Below are 18951 nucleotides of genomic sequence, written 5' to 3' on the forward strand. Positions count from 1 at the left end.
TGATTTCGTGATTTCAGCGAATCGTTCTAGAAACGAAATCAGTAATTTCCTATAATTAACATAGATTAGAAACAGTCGAGTCTAAAATTTTCTCAAAATTATTGAATTTTATGTTCCGTGTAGTATACCGGGTCTGTCAAAATAAATATATTATATCAAACTATTTTTTTCTGTTTATTGTTTATTTTTTTGTGATAAAATAGTGTATTTATTAAATAGTATATCATTTTTATATGAAAAATACCGACTGTATTGTATAATAAAAATTATAAAAGAGACCTTGCGCGTTAAAAAAAAAGAAGAACTTGTTGTTCGTACATATTGAGGTAGGTCACGGCACCCGACCATGACATATGAAAGGTGAAACTCGTTATGTTCATTGAAAGGTATAACAGCGTTGCCGATACGATGAATTTTTCTTCGACACTAATTATAAACTTTATTATTATAAGTAATTAACATTAGATTACTGTTTTTATTTTTTATATTGTTATTAAAGTTTTTTTTTTTCACATTTTATTATATTCTACTTGAACTTCGGTGTATGAAGACAGTTAAATAATTATCTAAACGAATTATATATAAAGTTTATTACATTTTTCATTAAACTTTCGAGGTTACGTGAATTGAAGATTATTTAATCTACAATTAGATATCAAAAATACTATTTCTGAAAAAATTGACAATATTTATACCTTCGGAAGTATTACAACTTTGTAGTATACGTGGCAACACGGCAATTTGCACCGACGTACGAATCGTTCCAGCAAATTAACTTGAGTAACCAATTTATTATTACAACTAACGGAACCGTCGAGAAAAAAATAAGGTCTTTGCACCACAATTTTTATAAAATCACGTTTCTTAATTAAAATAATGCACGGAATCATAGGTATCCGTTATTAAATTTATTGAAGATATTAAAAATTAATTGTTCCCTCCCGTGCAAACAATTTTTAAAATACTTTCGAGATTTTTCCAATACAGTTCATAATACAAGGTCGAGAGCCGTTTTTATTAGCATACTAGGTACATACTTGAGTATTTAGATTTTAAATTATTCAAATACGTACTTTACAAAGAAAAAAGTTATCTGGCACCGTAAATATGGTATTAGACATTCTAGATTAAATTTTGACTGTAAACACTTCAAAATTAATACACTTAATTAAAAATATCGTTTTTTAGTTCCATTAATTTAATAATATCATTCAATATAGTTTTAGAACACGGAACACGTGTTTTCGTATACGCGGCTAACTTCATATTATTCAACAGACCATAACGTAGTTGCCACGTATTCACTTTATTTCTAACGATTAGTTATTTAACATGATATATAAATAAAACTATCAATAATATTGATTAAATAAACTAATTTCATGAATATAATTCGTATACAATGTGTTAAAGTATGTAAATAAAATTATTTCGTTCTAGTAGTGTATAGATACGACACTGTTGCCAAGTTAGTATTTAGTTCAAGTAAGAAATGTATTTAAATTTAATGTAATGTAATGGAATTTATTTAAATTATAGTATTCAAGTGTTTATTCTTTAAATTAATTATGATCAGATAACGTTTTTTTCTAGAAAAACATTTTATTATTGAATATGTCAGATCATTGACGTTTCAAAATAGTTTCGATTACGTCAAATTGAATGAAATGACACGAAAAAATAGTTTTCTTTAGTTAAATGTCGAAAATAATATGTTTCAGATATATAAATGATTGTATTAAAATTAAATTAATTATTTATCGTTGGATTATTTAATAAATTAATTCGAGAAAAACATGAAGTTTCGGTGCGCGAAAACACTCGAAAAATTGCACGCGTTATTCGGACGGTTCAGTGAACGGTAGTGGGGCGCTTCGGTAGGGATATAAATAACACCGCTACGACATGCCTCCGTTCAGTACATCCGAGCTAGGTCAAACAACGCGTCAGTGTCTGGCAGTAGCAACTAAATCACTTCGTGTGACCTATTTTCACACAATCTCGTGATCAAGACTGACTATTATTGAAGTGATAATTTTGTGATATTAGTTTATAGTTTATAGAAAAAAATTAAAAATGCCTTCTCCTCACGAGGAAATCCAATCGGAATTACAGGAAGCCGGAGAAGTAATATCTTCGAAATTAATGGAAACCCGCGACAGTATATCGTCGATAGACAGCGATGTATCTTTGTCGTTCGATAAAAAACAAGCGGGAAACACGACGGAAGACGAAGGGGCCCACATGGCGGATTTAAGTGACAGTTCCTCCGACACGGGATCCAACGGCGGCGGGAAGGATTCCGGATGCGAAGTCGCCCCCGAAATAACGGAACCGCCGTTCGATCCGCCGAACGACGAATTGGCGGACAAAATAGTCCAGCAAGTGGAGTTTTATTTCTCCGATGCCAATATAACGAAAGACGCGTTTCTATTGAAACACGTCAAGAGGAATAAGGAGGGGTACGTGTCGCTCAAATTAATATCGAGTTTCAAGAGGGTTAAACACCTAACGAAAGATTGGAGGGTGGTAGCGCACGCTCTGAACCGATCCACCAAATTGGAAATCAACGAGGCGGGTACGAAGTTACGCAGATTGCAACCGTTGCCCAAATACGACGAAACTACCCCTTCGAGAACGATAGTCGCCGTACATATGCCCGTAGAAAAACCGACGATCGAAAACGTCGCCGAATTATTCAAATCGTGCGGCGAAATCGCCCTGATCAGAATATTGAGACCGGGCAATCCGATTCCGGCCGACGTCAGGCAATTTATTAACAAAAATCCTTCTTTGGCCGGGATGGTTTGCGCCCTGGTCGAATTCGTGCATTCGGAATCGGCTAGGAACGCCCTGGATATGCAACTCATTCTAGGAGAACCGTTGAAGGTGTACGAATTGAATAACGTACCGCATCCGGAAAGAAAAAAGAAAACCGTTAATAAAAAAACAAATAATAATAATAATAAAATCGCGTCGGAATCTGATTATATATCTTGTCAAAGTGGTTCGGAGGCGGAAGATTTGAAAAAGTTCGATCCCAGAGGTGAGTTTCATTTATATATATATATATATAGTACAGTCAAATTAGGCTAGAAACTTGACCAAAAAAATATTGTTTCGCGTTTTTCACCCTCTCGGTGACTTTTTTTTAAAAAATTCTTCATATAAAAATTATAGATCTCGTTATTATCTACAAAAACCGTAAATATACTTTTTCTCCTAAGTGTTACCGTTTTTGAGATATAGAGATTTAAATACAAAAATTCGTATTTTACCTATACCATTTGTGAAATATAACGTTTTTGAGGCTCGAAGTTTTTAAAAATTCAAATAAACTTGAAAACATTGTTCGATATAACTTTATAAATAAAATATATATAATTCGTATCGATCCGGTTCATAAAATTTCTAATTTACCACGAAAACTTGAGCAAAAAAATATTGTTTCACATTTTTCACCCACTCGGTGACTTTTTTCGAAAAATTTCTTCATATAAAAATTGTAGATCTTGTTATTATCTATAAAAACAGTAAATATACTTTTTCTCCTAAATGTTACCGTTTTTGAGATATAGAGATTTAAAAATAAAAATTCGTATTTTACCTATACCATTTGTGAAATATAACGTTTTTGAGTGATTTCCTACAGTACAAACTCCACTCGAGGATTGCTACGTTCAATAATATAATGAGAAATCAAAATTTGTATCTATACTTTCCAATCGACTCAATTTTTTATACTATTTTTTTTTGTCTTAATTTGACCAGACTATAAATAATTACCGCGACTTTCTGATCTATTAAAAATTGTTATTAGTCATAGTGAACGAGATATGAATGTTAAAAGAAGGCATCTAAGAGAAATGGAGGTGAACAGCCCCTTACTTTCACCGATTTCAAATATGAAAACGTCATAATATATACGATATTGATAAGATGATGAATTTATGAAGAAAAATATACAGAACGACATTTTCTCTGTATTTTCAACATAGGTTATTTGAGATTTTAATATAATTATTCATCAAAAATTATTTTCACAACTAATATGTAGTGTATGGCCACCTTAACTCTAAACCGCCGGCGCGTTAAATCAACGTTGTCATAATTTCGTATTTTCTAGAATATAAATATTCTAACGCAATAAAAAGTGGAAAATATTCCCAATAAAGAATCATTATTTCTAATACAGGGTATTTTTAGACTAAAACTTGTAAAACTGGTTGATAAGAATATAAAATTAATACTGTATACGTGTCTTGAAAAAAATATAACCTATAAAATTTTTATCTGTATCCCTGAAGAAGATACGTAATAAAATGTACGTTTCCTTTCAACTCTTTGTACTAAATAAACGTCGTTAAAAAAATTGAAATCAATATGGAATTGAATGAGCATTCAAAATATTTACAAATCGTAAATATAGTCAGTAATAAATTTCAAATTTGAATTGTAAAAAACCCAATAACATCATTACGTATTCACGTTTCACCTTGTATATATAATAAACACGTGAAATTATTATAAATTGAAATTAGATAAATTTAAAAACATTGTAATAAAAAATAAATTATGATTTAAATGATATAAATTGTGGAAAAAAAGAAGGAACTAGGAAAATTTGTGAAGAAAAACCATAATAAGTTAGAAATATTAGTAGTTTGAAGTAAAAAAAGTTTATCGCCGTTCGTATAGTACAAAATGATTTTTGGTTATATACCAACAGTCACAAAAATAAATTATATTAAAATAGGCGGCCACACACTATATTTTCCCGGCGTACAAATTCGTATAATTTCGCGCTTTTGTTAAGATTGTTTTTCGATTAATTTTTTAATTTTTTAAAATGTATATTTTTTGCAACAAACAGAACTGTAGCAGTGCCGGTTTTCAATGTGAAATTTTCATTTGTTTCAGGTAAATTACGTCGTGGCTCTTCGTCGGCTCAATTTCCTTCTCGATATATAGAGCCTGCAGCATGGCTTCAGAGACGTCTTAGCGCCTCCAGCACCGAAGCCAATTTCCTTTACATGCCCAGAAGGTTGTCTTCTAGCAGTCGAGATTCCAGTGAATCATCACTTTTCATTCCGAGGAGGATGAGCGCGTGCAGGTAAGCCATCCGAGTGATTTTTTTTTTTTTTATAGAAAATGTTATTTTGTCACAGCACGTCCAGCAACAGCGACAATTTCGTAAGAAGAATGTCGTCTTCTTCGGAACACAGCAATCCGAGATCGAGAAGCAACAGCTCGGCTTTTTTGAACGGAGAAAACGTTTTGAGAATGCCGAAAGGACCCGACGGAAGCAGAGGATTCAAACAAAGACTACCAACTGTTGCACAATAAAATGAGATCGGCGAAAAAACATAAATTTTTGAACCCAAAAAAGGTATATTTTATACTAATTGAACAATTCTGTAGCAGAGTGCCCTTATTTATTCACATATTTTTGATCCTCGTATTGGAATAAATGAGAAAATCTGGATCGTACTTGACGAGAAACAATTTTTTTCATAAATTTTCATAATAACCCTCGTATCATCATAATAAAAATGCCTCAACAATCAAATTATTCGAGAACTTTTATAGTAACCCTCGTATCTTGATACACAAGTTTAAATCATAAAAATTTGAAAAAATCGTAGTAAATTTTACAAATTTTCAAAAATTTTCAGAACGCCCCTCGTATCTAAAGCTATACACAATTTTACATCATGAAACTTTGAACAAAAAATCATAGTTGACTCAAAACAATAAAATTTTTCGAGAATTTTTAAATCGACCCTCGTATCTTGATACAAAAGTTTAAATCATAAAAATTTGAAAAAATCGTAATAAACTTTACAGATTTTCAAAAATTTTTAGAACGCCCCTCGTATCTAAAGCTATACACAATTTTATATCATGAAACTTTGAACAAAAAATCATAGTTTACTCAAAACAATAAAATTTTTCGAGAATTTTTAAATCGACCCTCGTATCTTGATACACAAGTTTAAATCATAAAAATTTGAAAAAATCGTAGTAAATTTTACAGATTTTCAAAAATTTTCAAAACGCCCCTCGTATCTAACGCTATATACAATTTTACATCATGAATATTTGAGAAAAAAATCATAGTTTACTCAAAACAATAAAATTTTTCGAGAATTTTTAAATCGACCCTCGTATCTTGATACACAAGTTTAAATCATAAAAATTTGAAAAAATCGTAGTAAACTTTACAAATTTTCAAAAATTTTCAAAACGCCCCTCGTATCTAACGGTATATACAATTTTACATCATGAATATTTGAGAAAAAAATCATAGTTGACTCAAAACAATAAAATTTTTCGAGAATTTTTAAATCGACCCTCGTATCTTGATACAAAAGTTTAAATCATAAAAATTTGAAAAAATCGTAGTAAACTTTACAAATTTTCAAAAATTTTCACAACGCCCCTCGTATCTAACGCTATACACAATTTTATATAATAAAAATTTGGAAAAAAATCGTAGTTAAATTTTTCTAGTGACCATCGTAATATGAATAATAGAATAAAAAAATGAGTTACCGTGAATAAATTAAATAAAAGGATATTTATATTTACCCTCGTATAGTAATAAACAACTCAATAATAATATGATAAAAATAAACATTCGCTAATAGTTCTAGTAATATAAGAAGAAGGTTAACATGACATGAAACCGGAAATATACGTAGGAGGTCAACCTTACCGGAAGAACACATAACCTGTAAATATCAAGGCGTTCGTGATTTTACTTTTTATCGTTAAAGGTAGCCGTCCGTCTCAGCCTTGCTAACTTGATTATTGATTACTTTTATTTTCCACTGTATATTTTTTCCTAAATATACAGAAAACTAACACTTCGACTTTCACAATTCGCTTTCTTCACGTTAAAATCGTCTTGAATGATTTCACTTTTAATTTAGAATATCGAATTCTCCATAAAAATATTAATTATATGCATCTGGCGCTTGCAGTATATAGATAATTGCATGTTTTCATTTTTTTTTAACTGTTAATTTAAATCAATATCTACGCGAGTGTTTTTTTACCTCTATAATATATTCAACGTTCGATAAAAAACATTGAACTGTTAATTGAAGGTTGTTATAACCTTTTATTAACACTCAATTGGAGTGATATCGATGATTCATATCGATACTTATAGCTACGAGATATATGAGTGACCTTGATCAACGTTTAGTTTTCGCAGTATTCGATTTAAATTGAAAACTTGAAATTTAGGTCAATGTACATCGTCTAAACAAAATTTGTGACCAAAATCACAATTTCATACTTGTATCTTTCCTTTTAGAATTGTATAATTGATAATAATTTTCGAATAGCAATCAAATTACATTTTACATTGTTGCCGCACTTGACAACATAACTATAATATAATCAGTAATTGCAATATTCTAATTTAACCGTTATTAATAAAAGAAATTACAGAATGTTTTCTTTAATATCATGTTTAAAAAGCGTAACGATTTAATAGTTTGAGTATATACGTGTTTTCTAACGGAGAAATTTACTTTTTAAATAAAACGACAATGTAAAACTTTCGGAGAAAGTAGTGAGCGGCATTAGAAAAGTGGGCCGTGAACTGAATGCACATTCGCAGTAGCGTTCGTTTTAATAAAAATTTACGGAGACGTTTTATTGAATACGTTCCCTGTAATAAACCGTTAGTAATAGAACACAGGTCCGGATTCTAAATTATGTATAAAAAAAAAATAAAATAAGGGTTCTCTATAATATATCAGCTAATTTGTCAATTATTGGTTAAATATTTATGTTTTTTTTTATTCTTATAAATAAGTGCTTTTGTTCATTTTGTTATAGAAATGACGTTCAATCTAAATCTACCAATAGTTATAAATTTTTATTTTATACAATGGCAGATACCTATTTTTTTAAATACTGTAAATAATTTAATTTATTACCGAATCTAGTATGTAATTCTGATAAATTTCAATAAAAAATGTTAATAAAGTTTAATAAATGTACTTACTTTGTTTTTTTTTCTGAAGAAATAATGTTTTTATATTTATAAATAGTTATTTATAATCTTTATATCGAAACCATTTGCTAAAAAGTAAATTTATTTTGTTTTATATTGTGTTTTATTACATTTACTTCCTTTCCGTAAACAAACTGTCTGTGATATGAACACATGTCGAACGTTATCCTTGTTGAATAAGTGGCAACACTGGTATTGCCAACTTGAAGGTACAATGATTCACCAGTGGTGGACTTGGAAATTTATTCATATATAAACACTATAAACCATATCCTATAGTAAAATAATGTTTAATAAACCATTTTCTAATCATTTATTAAAATACATAATAATTTTTTAACTTATTAATCAGGTAAGGTCAGTTTAATTACGAAATTCTTCCGTATAGTGGATAGCAATTGTGAAAATACTTACTACACTCAACAATTTCAAATAAATGATAAAAGTATCTAATAAAATAAGAAAACAATCGTTTACCTAACCAACATTTCTCTTTGTCCACGCGTGAACGATTTTGCAATGTCAAGCGCAACACGAATCGTTGAACTTTGTATAGAATGAAAGTCAAGAATGAGGAATATTTGCGTTACACGCCAATGAACCTGGCAACATGTGCCAATGATCGCTATAGTAACAAATTAACCACATTTTAAGTATTAAATACAAAGTCTTTAATTTTTTAGAATATTTTTATATTTAAAGTAGCAATCTTTTATATTCTGTGTACCTACTTAGAAATTCCCGAGCGTCAGGCCCACAATTACATTCCAATACAATTAAATCGATGAATACTAAAAGTATCTTATAAACAGTGATGGAGAAATTGTGTTTTGAAATGTTTTCTCAAAGTAGTTTTTCATATTTCGAAAATATATTTCATTTTTTTCTATTATTTATGTTTCTACTAACTTCACACAACCTTGAAGTTAGCTTTAATTGTCAATGACACTAAAAAACTCTTTATTTGAGTATGATTCAAGGTATAACCATTTCTCGCTAACCTTAATCTATTAAGGACATCAAACAACTAGAAGAAGAAAATCATAGATTTTAAATAAAACCCCTTGAAGCACGTTTTAGTGCAATACATAAAAGTATTGTGTGTTGTCTAACTAAAAGGTTTATACAACATGGATTTCAGAAATCAATAATTACAGATTGTCTCCACATAGTTTCTATTCAATTCAATGTCTTGCATCATAAGTTTACCAAAAGACCCACTAAAATCGTATTCAATGACTGAATATACATACTATGCCCACAATGACAGTTTGATTTTAGCGGCAACACTGTAATAATTGAATAGAAGAGATACTGGATGATTGCAGCGTTGGCATATTTACAAATATTTTGAAGGTACAATAATACTGATTCTTAATAGAATTTTGATTTAAATTGCAAATTTTTACCTATAATTTGATTAAAAAATTCTTTATTATATAAAAATGTCGTCAAAGGATTAATAAAATTCTATTTTTCAAAAATTTTTACATATAAAACTGACAAACACTCCTAAATTAGTCTTTGACTTTAATAATGATTTTTTACATGTCAATGAAAACAATTTGGTATGTGATCTATTATTTGTGATGTTTTTGTATGAATTTAATTATTATACAAGGACAGGTCGAAGTTTAAGAAACAAATGTTCATGTTTTGAGCAACTCGTACGTCATCTATTTCAGAAATGTTGAGGGTATTAATTTAGAGGATAAAACTACCTAATACTTGTAGTATTATCGTTGGTACTGTTTTGTCCTCCATTTCATAACTTGCAATAACAAAAAAGAAGAATTAGGTTATGTAACTCGAGTGAGTTCTATTAGGCAAACTGGCTGCTGTGTGGTAAAAAAAATATTTTTTCGTATGTACCTGTATTAGCTTTTCTTGGTTTTTCCGGTAGTAAGTTGTTTTGTACTGTTTTATGGTGTCAAGAGAACTCTATAGAAATATTTAACATCTATTTTAGTGCAACTAATACAGCTGAAATCTAGTGTTTGTTTATCCCACAGCAGCATGGGCATCTGCTGATTTTGACAATTCGTTAGATCGCTTAGTACATATCAGTATTTTCGTATACGAGGAGCAAACGAGAAGTTTTCGAAAATATTATAAAAAAATTATTTCCATTATTTTTAAAATAGAAAAAGTATATGATGTTTTTTGAGAATATCGAAACAATGTAATGATTTTTCATCCAAAAAACTTGGTTTTTGAAAGATTAAGTGGAAGTTTTAATTTTTTTTATAGAGATTTTAGTTTAATGGATATATTAGCCCGGCGAAAGAAAAAAACTACAAGAAATTGATGAAAACATTTTATTTTTTATTGAAAAAAAAAACATAAACCACTCCAATATTGTCATTAATTTCATTTTAATGTAACATCAGCTGTATCCATCATCTCTCCATTACTTGACGCGTCACTATCCGTAGCAGACTGTCAACTACTTTGTCCGCTTTGTTTGTTCTTCTGCTTACAAGCGATAACGTAACGTTGCACCACAGAATGCGGCGGACTGTAACCCTCGGTATAATTAGGATCTTCAAATAATAATTCGTATTCGTCCATGTGCGTAGCCGGCGGTTTATTCACCAAAGCTTGATAAAAACAAGTCGTTTGAGGGAATAACGCCATTACTAACGTTCCTTGAGGAAAAAGAGCCTGAGGATCAGTTTCCGGATTAGCTCTCATCAAAGGTAAAGGTATAACTCTACGTTTGCTCAACGTATGTCTACCTTTTTGGTTCTGTTCTTTTAAAATATCGTCGATTTCGTATTTATTCGTGCTGTGATTGAAAGAAACTACTTCTGCTACTATCCAATTTTCGCCTTCGGAAGAATCTATTACCAAAGCTGCCACCATATCTCCAACCTAGTTTGCCAATATATTATATATATATTTTGATTCGAATAATTCAAATATTTCCATCTAATTAATGAATATTAAAAGTGGAAAACTCACCTTTGCAATATAACTTGGATCTGCTGGTATAGCTCCACATAACGGAGGCGGTTTTTCACCTATTTTTCCAACATAAAGTGGTAATGTTTGTGCTGAACTATATAACATTTTCATCCATATCCCTTTTCTCATAGATTCCTTATTAGACGAAATTCTAGACTGAAAAACAAAAATTCACCGCACAAAAATCATATTACAAATAATTACTTACTTGAATTCGTCTCTCATTTTTTATATTTCTAATTTCAGTAATTTTTTGTAGTGCTTTACGAATTATTTCTTCTTCAAGTTCAGTTTGAGCTATTGCAGTCTTATATAAATTCTTCAATTTCTTGAAAAAAATACATTATTACAAAATTTCGTTAAAAATATTTACGTACTTGTGAGCTTTGTCCGCCTTTATCTTCTTGCGTATAATTTTGAAGAGTCACAATGCCTTGTTCGCATTGTGTTCTTTTCTTTTCAATTTCGTGAATCAATTGATATAAAGCTCGTAAGCGTTCTTGTACTTGTTGAGCGGCAATAGCGTCTGCCGTAAAAGGCATTATTCAATCGATAATTAAAGATTCTCAAACTAAACCAAAAAACTTAAATTCGACTTTATAATATTAATGACAAACAAATTGAATGTTTATAATGTTAAAAAGGTATTTAAAAAACGCAACGAATACGTTTTTCATTTAATAATAACAACTATAACTCGTAACATTAATATTCATAAAAGGATTCATAACATTTACTCTTGTGAACAATTTGACAGATTGTCACGTCAATTGTCATATCAAATAAAAAAATCTTCTTTTTTATTTATGATCGCGTAATAACAAGTCAACATCTATTTACTGATGTTTAATTTTATATTTCAATACTTGGTTATTTTGTACTTAATTTTTATTAAGTTATATATATCTCGTCTATCATAAATCTTTATCACCATCTGTCATCCTAGACCATCAAAATTTTGTTTGATGCTTCCTCCTTTTTCTTTAATTCAATGGTAACTTCTTCTTATTAGAATAAAGTGCTTGTTAGATTCTGTGATATAATAGTGACATTCAAAACATTTCTTAACAAATGAATTATTATGAAATACGTGAATAGTTATTTGGGATATTTAATAGTCATATTAATAAACAGATTGTCTCATCAATTGTAATATCAAATAAATCTTCTTTTTCCTAATTGTGATCGTGTATTAATAAGTTAACATCTCGCTGTTTTATCTATGAAACGTTGTAATTTCCAATTTTTTTCTGTTTATTTTGGTACCCGATAATTTTGATTACATTTTCTTTATTTTTATATGGTAAAACGGATATTACTATTTTGTTGCATCAATCTTTTTTTTTATGCTCCTTCCTTTTTTTAATTCAATGGTAGCTCGGATCTTCTTTTTATTAGAATAAAGCGCTTGTTAGTTTCTGTGGTGATTTGACAGTGACAGATTCAAAACATTTTTTTTATAAATAAATTGTAATAAAATACTTAAAAAGTTATTTGGAATGTTTAATAGTCTATGAAAGAGATTAAAAGTTTCTCGTGCAGGATTCGTAGAATATTTGGAACAATGTCACGTTCCAGATCTAGATTTTTTCCCAATCCAAAACACGATTACAAAGGACCCGGTCAAATTACAATTCCTGTACCAGAAATAACGCAACGTATAGATGAAACTCTTGTAAAAATTGAGAATGGTCAGTATAATTTTCTTTATTTTCTACAAAATTACCGAAATTATATAAAACTGGTTTTTATATGATCGAGGCAATGGAAACATTATTTCCAGGTGTTAAACCAACTGAAAAAAACGCTAGTGAAGGAATATATCTAGGGACAGCTGGTATAGCTTACATGTTTTATCATCTCAGCAATATTCCTTCGTTATCATCAAAAAAATCGTTGTTTTTAAATCAAGCAATAATGTATTTGAAACCGGCACTAGTCGTGGCAGGTTGTAATAAAACCGAAGATGTAGCGTCTTTTATGCTGGGCAGCGCCGGTATTTATGCCGTAGCAGCCGCAGTTTACAAAAGTATAGGTGAATTACGTCAATCCAATCATTTCATTCAATTATATTACGATTCTGCCAAAATTGTTAAGAAAGAAAATTTTCTTAGTCACGGATCCGACGAGTTGTTTGTTGGTAGAACAGGTACGATATTTATTTAAAATATTACAGTGTAATTACCATTTCAAATTAATTTTTTTCTGAAAAGAAAATGATAAAAATCGACGTTTTATCTCTTAGGTTAGAATTTAATTTTATACTTATACGTTGGGGGTTTTAAGTATTAAGGATTGAAGTACGTGATTTTTAGGTTATATACTAGGAGCTCTGTGGATATCCGCCGAAACGAATACTCCTTTGAGAAAAAAAGAGATTTACGAAATATGCGACGTTATTGTTAAATCCGGTAAAGAATATTCGGAAAGATGTAATTGTCATTGCCCTCTAATGTATTCTTATTACCAAGTGGAATATTTGGGGGCGGCCCACGGTTTGTGTTCCATTCTACAGGTACTGCTAACGGTACCCGGATACATGGATTCTCATCCGAACGAAGCCAGAGATATTAAAAATAGTATTGATTTTTTATTATCGGTACAAGATCAGGAGGGTAATTTTCCTTCGGCCACAGACGAAATTGGTTACACGTCCGAACTTGTCCATTGGTGCCACGGTGCCCCCGGAATGATATTTCTCATGGCGAAGGCGTATCTAGTTTTCAAGGAATCTAAATATTTGGACGCTTGCGTTATTATGGGAGGGTTGATTTGGGAGAAGGGTTTGTTGAAAAAAGGACCGGGGATTTGTCACGGGGTCGCAGGAAACGGATACGTATTTTTAATTCTCTATAGATTGACGCAGGAGCCCAAATATTTACATCGGGCTTTGGAATTTTATAATTTCATGTGGTCAGGTGATTTTCAAAGCGGATCCAGGACACCGGATTATCCTTATAGTTTATATGAAGGATTAGCAGGAACTACTTGCTTTATGGCAGATTTGACTTGTCCCCTTCAAGCGAAATTCCCTTTTTACGATATATTTTGTGTGTATAAATAAAAATTTTTGAAAAGAAAAACCGAGATTTTATTTTTTTCCCAATTTCCAAAAGAAAATGTCTCGAAAATTCGTTAAAAAATTTCTATTATTCCACTAAATTATGAATATTGGGAAAATTTTGATGAAAACCCCATATTTTATAGTAAAAATTGAAGAAATTTTCTTCTGAAATACTTATTTCCTGTAATACCTTTACTATACTCAAACGTGGCAACATAGCCTATTAAAAACAATGAGAAATTTTCTTTTAAACTCTTTCCTATAATCTCTTTATAATAATTAAACAAGACAACACAGCATATACTTAGTATATATTTAGTCCGTATTTCGAAATGTACATCAATATATCGATGGTAATGACGTCATGAAATAACTGCCATATTGTGATACTTCTGAATTGATTTAACCCACACGTTTTCGACTTCACTACTTTTTATTTCAAGAATTGTTTTTTAATAAACGATGAATGAAGGAAATAAAATGGATTTTATTATACAAATGTCTAAAAGTGCTAACAGACTAAAATCAGTATAACAGTGATTTAAAAATGAATTGGCAACATTGTAGATTCCTGATTGACATATGACGCAACTATTTTATAATTTGTAAATGTCAGTTTTATTTCTCGTAGTTTCAAATTATCGTTTTATTAAAATAATTAGTGGATTTTCTTATTAGTCTTTGAAAAATAAAATAATTTAGTTTGTGTTCCATTATATTCTAGATCATATATTTTATTAGGGTTAGTATTTCATTTTGGTTATTAGTAAACGAACTATTAGTGTCGTAATAATATCAAGTATTACAAAAAAAAACAATGAGAATGAGAGGGTAAAAAAGTCATTAGTGTAGAAATTTTAGTGAAAAAACGTAGTGTTCAAATTATTATTTATTGGTACTGAAATTGTTTTTAATTTCTGCTAGAAACTTGACTTAACCTTATCTTGGCTATTACGTTGTTGAGACATTATTTTTGAGTGTTTCGCTTTTTGAAAGAATAGACAGAAATATAGAAAACAATCTACGACTTTTGTTGTGGTCATTAACACTGGGATTAGTGGATAAAAAATAAATGGGATAACAATAAGTGTAGACGTTAAAAAGGAATAAAACAAGAATCGATAATGTAAAATACTAACAAGAAACTGCTGAATTAATAAGAAAACATCATGAAAACGAAGAAAACAGTTTGGAAACACAATGGGGAGGGTTAAAGAAGAAAATGACAGTTTAAATGGAGAAATTGGGGACAAAATGTGAAAAACTTTAGAGGAAATCAGACAATAAACGATAAAATGGGAAAAATGGACACTAGAGACTCCTAAACCCTCATCCAACACCTGAAAAAGCTAAAGAAGACTAGATTTTTAGTTTAGGTATTCAATAATTAAAATAAATAGCAAATTTCCACAGCAGTAATGAAAAACCGAACAGAAAACTGCTAAACTAATGAGAAAATATGATAAAAATGAAGAAAACAGTTTGGAAACGCCATTAAAAAGCAATGGGGAAGATTAAAGAAGAAAACTACAGATTAAGTGAAGAAATTTGGGACAAAATGAGAAAAACTTTACAGTAAATCAAATGACAAATCTTAAAATGGATACAAGAGGCCCCGAAACCCTCATCCGACACCTGAAAAGGTAAAAGGGCGAGAAGATTCTCAAATTAGGCATTTAATAATCAATACAATTATCGAATATTATCATTTTATTGTTTACCTTACATTTAATTCTTTACATCTTCTTAATATTTTTTTAAATTAAATTTTTTCACCCAAAACAAATTTCCAAGATACCTGGAAATTTATTTATATATTAAAATGAAAAATAAACGTTCACCACCCTCCTTAAATCAAAATTTAGTAAATTAAACACTAATTTTCACTTAAAAGTTTTTTTTTCTTCTTTCCCGCTTTTTTTTCAATTTTTTTCGTGTATATTTGTTTAACAAAATAAAAAAAAACAATGAGGGTGTGTGTGTGTGTGAATTTTTTTTTGAATACGAATTAATATGGAGCAAAATATCCTCTCCTAAAGCCCCTAAAAACGTAGAGATCAGTCCATTAAAATAACGCTATAAATAATAACAACAAAATAGAAACAACATTCACAAAAAAAATTAGTGCTACAATAAACCTAAAATATTTTTCATTTTACCAAATTTAGTACATTCTAAACACGCTGTTTTACCATAAATTACACTTTCTGGTCCTCCGAGTCGAGTATACGGCTCGTATGAACATCAATAGGTTTTTTTTTTAAATATCAATTTTAACAAGCTCTTTGACAAAAAAATCAATTATAACCATCAAAATTTGTATATATTTCTATCCAGTTACCCGGAGAATCATGGAAAACCACCTAGACCACTACGGTTGTCAATATATCTTAGTGATTTTACTAAAATCGATTAATTTTCTAATAAATTGAATATATTTTGTCATGAAATTGTTTTATAGATCTAAATATGGCTTTTTGACATGAATCGACACAGTGTACCATATCCTGAACACAAGAAAAACTTCAGGGAAACTGGTTACAACCAAATAACATCCAGACACAGCTACCATAAGAAAAAAACAAAATTACCTAATCCTTTTTGCATTTGCACGCATTACGAAGTCTCTTTATGCAAAAATGGTTGGTAAAAACTAATTTCATTCCTCATTCAGTTTAATCTAATCAAATTTTGATTCATTTCCATCTTAAAATCAACCAAGGAAGCATTAGAAGTCTCTTTATATCAAAAAATTGATTTATTCCATATCCAACCTGCATTTTTGCATTTGCAAGCATTAAGAAGTCTCTTCGTGCAAAAATGGTTTGGTGAAAATTGAATTTATTCCCTATTTAGCCTGAACTAGTGAAAATTCAACAAATTTACATTTAATGTCACCCAAGAAGTCAGAAATTAGAATTATTATGTACCTGAGTACAAATAAACTATAGTATCGATGTCCTGATAAACGATACACAAAAACCACATAATTGGTTGTCTTAGGGTTGCTTGGTTCATAAAAGAACATCCACTAGTAGCTAAAATGGTACAAAATTACTACCAGGAAGTAGAAATTGCAACTCTAGCTCTGCACACGAGTAATCCAGATAATAATCTCAAACTGGGCTAAGCTGACATAGGACAAAGAATAACCAAATTCATTTTTGCATTTTTATGCATAAAAACGTCTTTCTTTTTCAAGAAATAGGTTGACAGAAGATGAAATGATTCCTATTTCAGCCTGAACGTACCATCAGGAAATTACAACTCCAAGTGAACCCGTAATTCATCCAGACACTAACCGCATTGAATATGTGTTAAACGATACAAATTGCAATGTCAAAACCTTCATTAAAAACAATTTCCCTTAAAATTGGGAGCAACACACGATCCAGATGCTATTAGAAACATGGTTTTAAGTATATTTACAAGATATAAAGCGGTTTTCAAAAAAAAAATGATTTTCTACATATTTTCAGTTGAAATGTACGGCTCCTCGCATCTTTAATGGAACATTTCCTATATTTCAAACGCAATAAACCAAAAATTTAAAGGAGACATAAAAAAAACAAAAAATATTCTCGGAATTGTGCAAATATAAAAATTTTGTTGTTTCTAAGTTGTTTGAAGAAATATAAATACCTTGGTCTACGAGTGGGTCTGTATCCGGAATAAAAACCTCGAGTTGAAACACCGCGACTCCCTCTAAAAGACGCCCGACCCCTCGGCGGTCGATTCGTCGTCGAAATACCCGGTCGGTTAGTCCTTTTCGGCATCACCTATAAATAAAAAAAAAATAATTTAAAACACGACACAATATATGATAGAAAAACTTTTTACCTTGATTTGTCTGCCTCTAAATAAGGATTCGTCCATAGCCATAGCCGTTTGTAAGGAATCCCTATCACCAAACTCGATATAAGCGAAACCCTTAGGATGACCATCATATTTGTTGCAAAGAATAGTAACGCGATTAATCGAACCGCACCCGTGAAAATGCGCTTCTAATTCTTCAGCAGTTGCCCCATAATCGACGTTTCCTACATAAATACTGCGATTATCCACGTCCATCTTTTCTTCTAATGACATATTAAGGGGACTTGCTGTATAATAAAAAAACCTTATAACCGAAATCGCGTTAACTATGGGTTAACTACTTACTAAGACCAGGGGGACTACCCATATTCATCTGTTTATCAACTTCGCTCTGGAGTTGCTTCAATTTTTCGGCTTCTTCTTCCATTTCGCGTACCCTCGCTTTAATAGCTTCCAATTCGGGATCGTCTGCGGCTGTACCATCTCCATCTGTATCGTTTAATATGTTTTCGTCGTGCATTCCGTTTGTTTCGTCAAAGGAATCTATGTGATCGTCACCTAAACCCAAGTCTTCGTTATCAGCCATAACCTAAATTTTCATTATGTTTTTAGCATTATAGTTTAGTTCGTTATAAATTGAAACTTGGATGTACTCGAAGCGGTTGAATGATTTTAAAATGACAATTTAGCGAAAATTCCTCAAAAGTGGAGTATCCGAAACTGTTTTTTATATATTGGTAATAAACGAATGAAAATATAAATTAAAATGGATTACTTACTAATATATATATTTTTCAACTTTTTTCACTATATATATTTTTTTTTGGCTATAAATTACCGATTTATTTTCACTCACTTCGCGTCCTATTTCTTAAATTAACCTACAAACTAAAGTATCCTCAATGGTAATGGCCGAATCATTAATAATTACAGATAAAAGATGCAAACAAAACGATCTCTACCTCACAAAAAGTAAAACTAACTAAATTATCGAAGCATAGAATAAAATAGTTCTGTAGCAACTGTCAATAGAATGACAGCTGTTTGTAACAGTAGTACCAACAATGAAATA

General features: G+C 30.4%; 4 protein-coding genes across 6 annotated transcripts; 2 read left to right on the forward strand and 2 right to left on the reverse strand.

Annotated features, from left to right (window-relative positions):
* The first annotated feature begins 1692 nt into the window (after positions 1 to 1692).
* LOC130892766 (la-related protein 6) lies at positions 1693 to 8130 on the forward strand. The gene is made up of 3 exons (XM_057798369.1): positions 1693 to 3046; positions 4921 to 5113; positions 5169 to 8130. Exons 1-3 carry the CDS (start codon positions 2077 to 2079, stop codon positions 5344 to 5346), a joined length of 1341 nt encoding a protein of 446 aa, XP_057654352.1. The 5' UTR covers positions 1693 to 2076; the 3' UTR covers positions 5347 to 8130.
* Positions 8131 to 10336: 2206 nt separating this feature from the next.
* LOC130892409 (SAGA-associated factor 29) lies at positions 10337 to 11759 on the reverse strand. Its single transcript, XM_057797826.1, has 4 exons — positions 11377 to 11759; positions 11208 to 11327; positions 10997 to 11155; positions 10337 to 10906 (listed from the first exon to the last, which is right to left on the reverse strand). The coding sequence occupies exons 1-4, from the start codon at positions 11539 to 11541 to the stop codon at positions 10475 to 10477; spliced, it is 876 nt and encodes a 291-aa protein (XP_057653809.1). The 5' UTR covers positions 11542 to 11759; the 3' UTR covers positions 10337 to 10474.
* A 636-nt stretch (positions 11760 to 12395) lies between these two features.
* Positions 12396 to 14082, forward strand: LOC130892864 (lanC-like protein 3 homolog). Its single transcript, XM_057798542.1, has 3 exons — positions 12396 to 12690; positions 12783 to 13148; positions 13315 to 14082. Exons 1-3 carry the CDS (start codon positions 12513 to 12515, stop codon positions 14061 to 14063), a joined length of 1293 nt encoding a protein of 430 aa, XP_057654525.1. The 5' UTR covers positions 12396 to 12512; the 3' UTR covers positions 14064 to 14082.
* A 1673-nt stretch (positions 14083 to 15755) lies between these two features.
* LOC130892865 (polyadenylate-binding protein 2) lies at positions 15756 to 18871 on the reverse strand. 3 transcript variants are annotated; one of them, XM_057798545.1, is made up of 5 exons: positions 18659 to 18871; positions 18225 to 18437; positions 17904 to 18166; positions 17706 to 17842; positions 15756 to 16105 (listed from the first exon to the last, which is right to left on the reverse strand). In XM_057798545.1, exons 2-5 carry the CDS (start codon positions 18397 to 18399, stop codon positions 16072 to 16074), a joined length of 609 nt encoding a protein of 202 aa, XP_057654528.1. In that variant the 5' UTR covers positions 18400 to 18437; positions 18659 to 18871; the 3' UTR covers positions 15756 to 16071. The 3 variants fall into 3 exon arrangements, with proteins under 3 accessions (XP_057654528.1, XP_057654527.1, XP_057654526.1); XM_057798544.1 differs by having other exon boundaries at positions 15756 to 16096; positions 18225 to 18468; XM_057798543.1 differs by having other exon boundaries at positions 18225 to 18468; positions 18659 to 18870.
* Positions 18872 to 18951: the final 80 nt, after the last annotated feature.

This window comes from Diorhabda carinulata, chromosome 4, assembly GCF_026250575.1.
Source record: "Diorhabda carinulata isolate Delta chromosome 4, icDioCari1.1, whole genome shotgun sequence".
NCBI classification, from domain to species: Eukaryota; Metazoa; Arthropoda; class Insecta; order Coleoptera; family Chrysomelidae; genus Diorhabda; species Diorhabda carinulata.

What these genes read in the sequence shown, in the direction of transcription:
- LOC130892766 (XM_057798369.1), top strand. Translation starts at nt 2,077, where the DNA reads ATGCCTTCTCCTCACGAGGAAATCCAATCGGAATTACAGGAAGCCGGA. An exon ending in GAAAAAGTTCGATCCCAGAG is followed by an intron (nt 3,047 to 4,920) that starts GTGAGTTTCATT and finishes CATTTGTTTCAG; the next exon opens with GTAAATTACGTCGTGGCTCT. An exon ending in AGGAGGATGAGCGCGTGCAG is followed by an intron (nt 5,114 to 5,168) that starts GTAAGCCATCCG and finishes ATTTTGTCACAG; the next exon opens with CACGTCCAGCAACAGCGACA.
- LOC130892409 (XM_057797826.1), bottom strand. Translation starts at nt 11,541, where the DNA reads ATGCCTTTTACGGCAGACGCTATTGCCGCTCAACAAGTACAAGAACGC. An exon ending in AAAATGAGAGACGAATTCAA is followed by an intron (nt 11,156 to 11,207) that starts GTAAGTAATTAT and finishes TTTGTTTTTCAG; the next exon opens with TCTAGAATTTCGTCTAATAA. An exon ending in ATCCAAGTTATATTGCAAAG is followed by an intron (nt 10,907 to 10,996) that starts GTGAGTTTTCCA and finishes TTGGCAAACTAG; the next exon opens with GTTGGAGATATGGTGGCAGC.
- LOC130892865 (XM_057798543.1), bottom strand. Translation starts at nt 18,465, where the DNA reads ATGGCTGATAACGAAGACTTGGGTTTAGGTGACGATCACATAGATTCC. An exon ending in TTAGAGGCAGACAAATCAAG is followed by an intron (nt 17,843 to 17,903) that starts GTAAAAAGTTTT and finishes TTTTATTTATAG; the next exon opens with GTGATGCCGAAAAGGACTAA. An exon ending in AGACCCACTCGTAGACCAAG is followed by an intron (nt 16,106 to 17,705) that starts GTATTTATATTT and finishes CTACGTTTTTAG; the next exon opens with GGGCTTTAGGAGAGGATATT.
- LOC130892864 (XM_057798542.1), top strand. Translation starts at nt 12,513, where the DNA reads ATGAAAGAGATTAAAAGTTTCTCGTGCAGGATTCGTAGAATATTTGGA. An exon ending in TCTTGTAAAAATTGAGAATG is followed by an intron (nt 12,691 to 12,782) that starts GTCAGTATAATT and finishes CATTATTTCCAG; the next exon opens with GTGTTAAACCAACTGAAAAA. An exon ending in GTTGTTTGTTGGTAGAACAG is followed by an intron (nt 13,149 to 13,314) that starts GTACGATATTTA and finishes CGTGATTTTTAG; the next exon opens with GTTATATACTAGGAGCTCTG.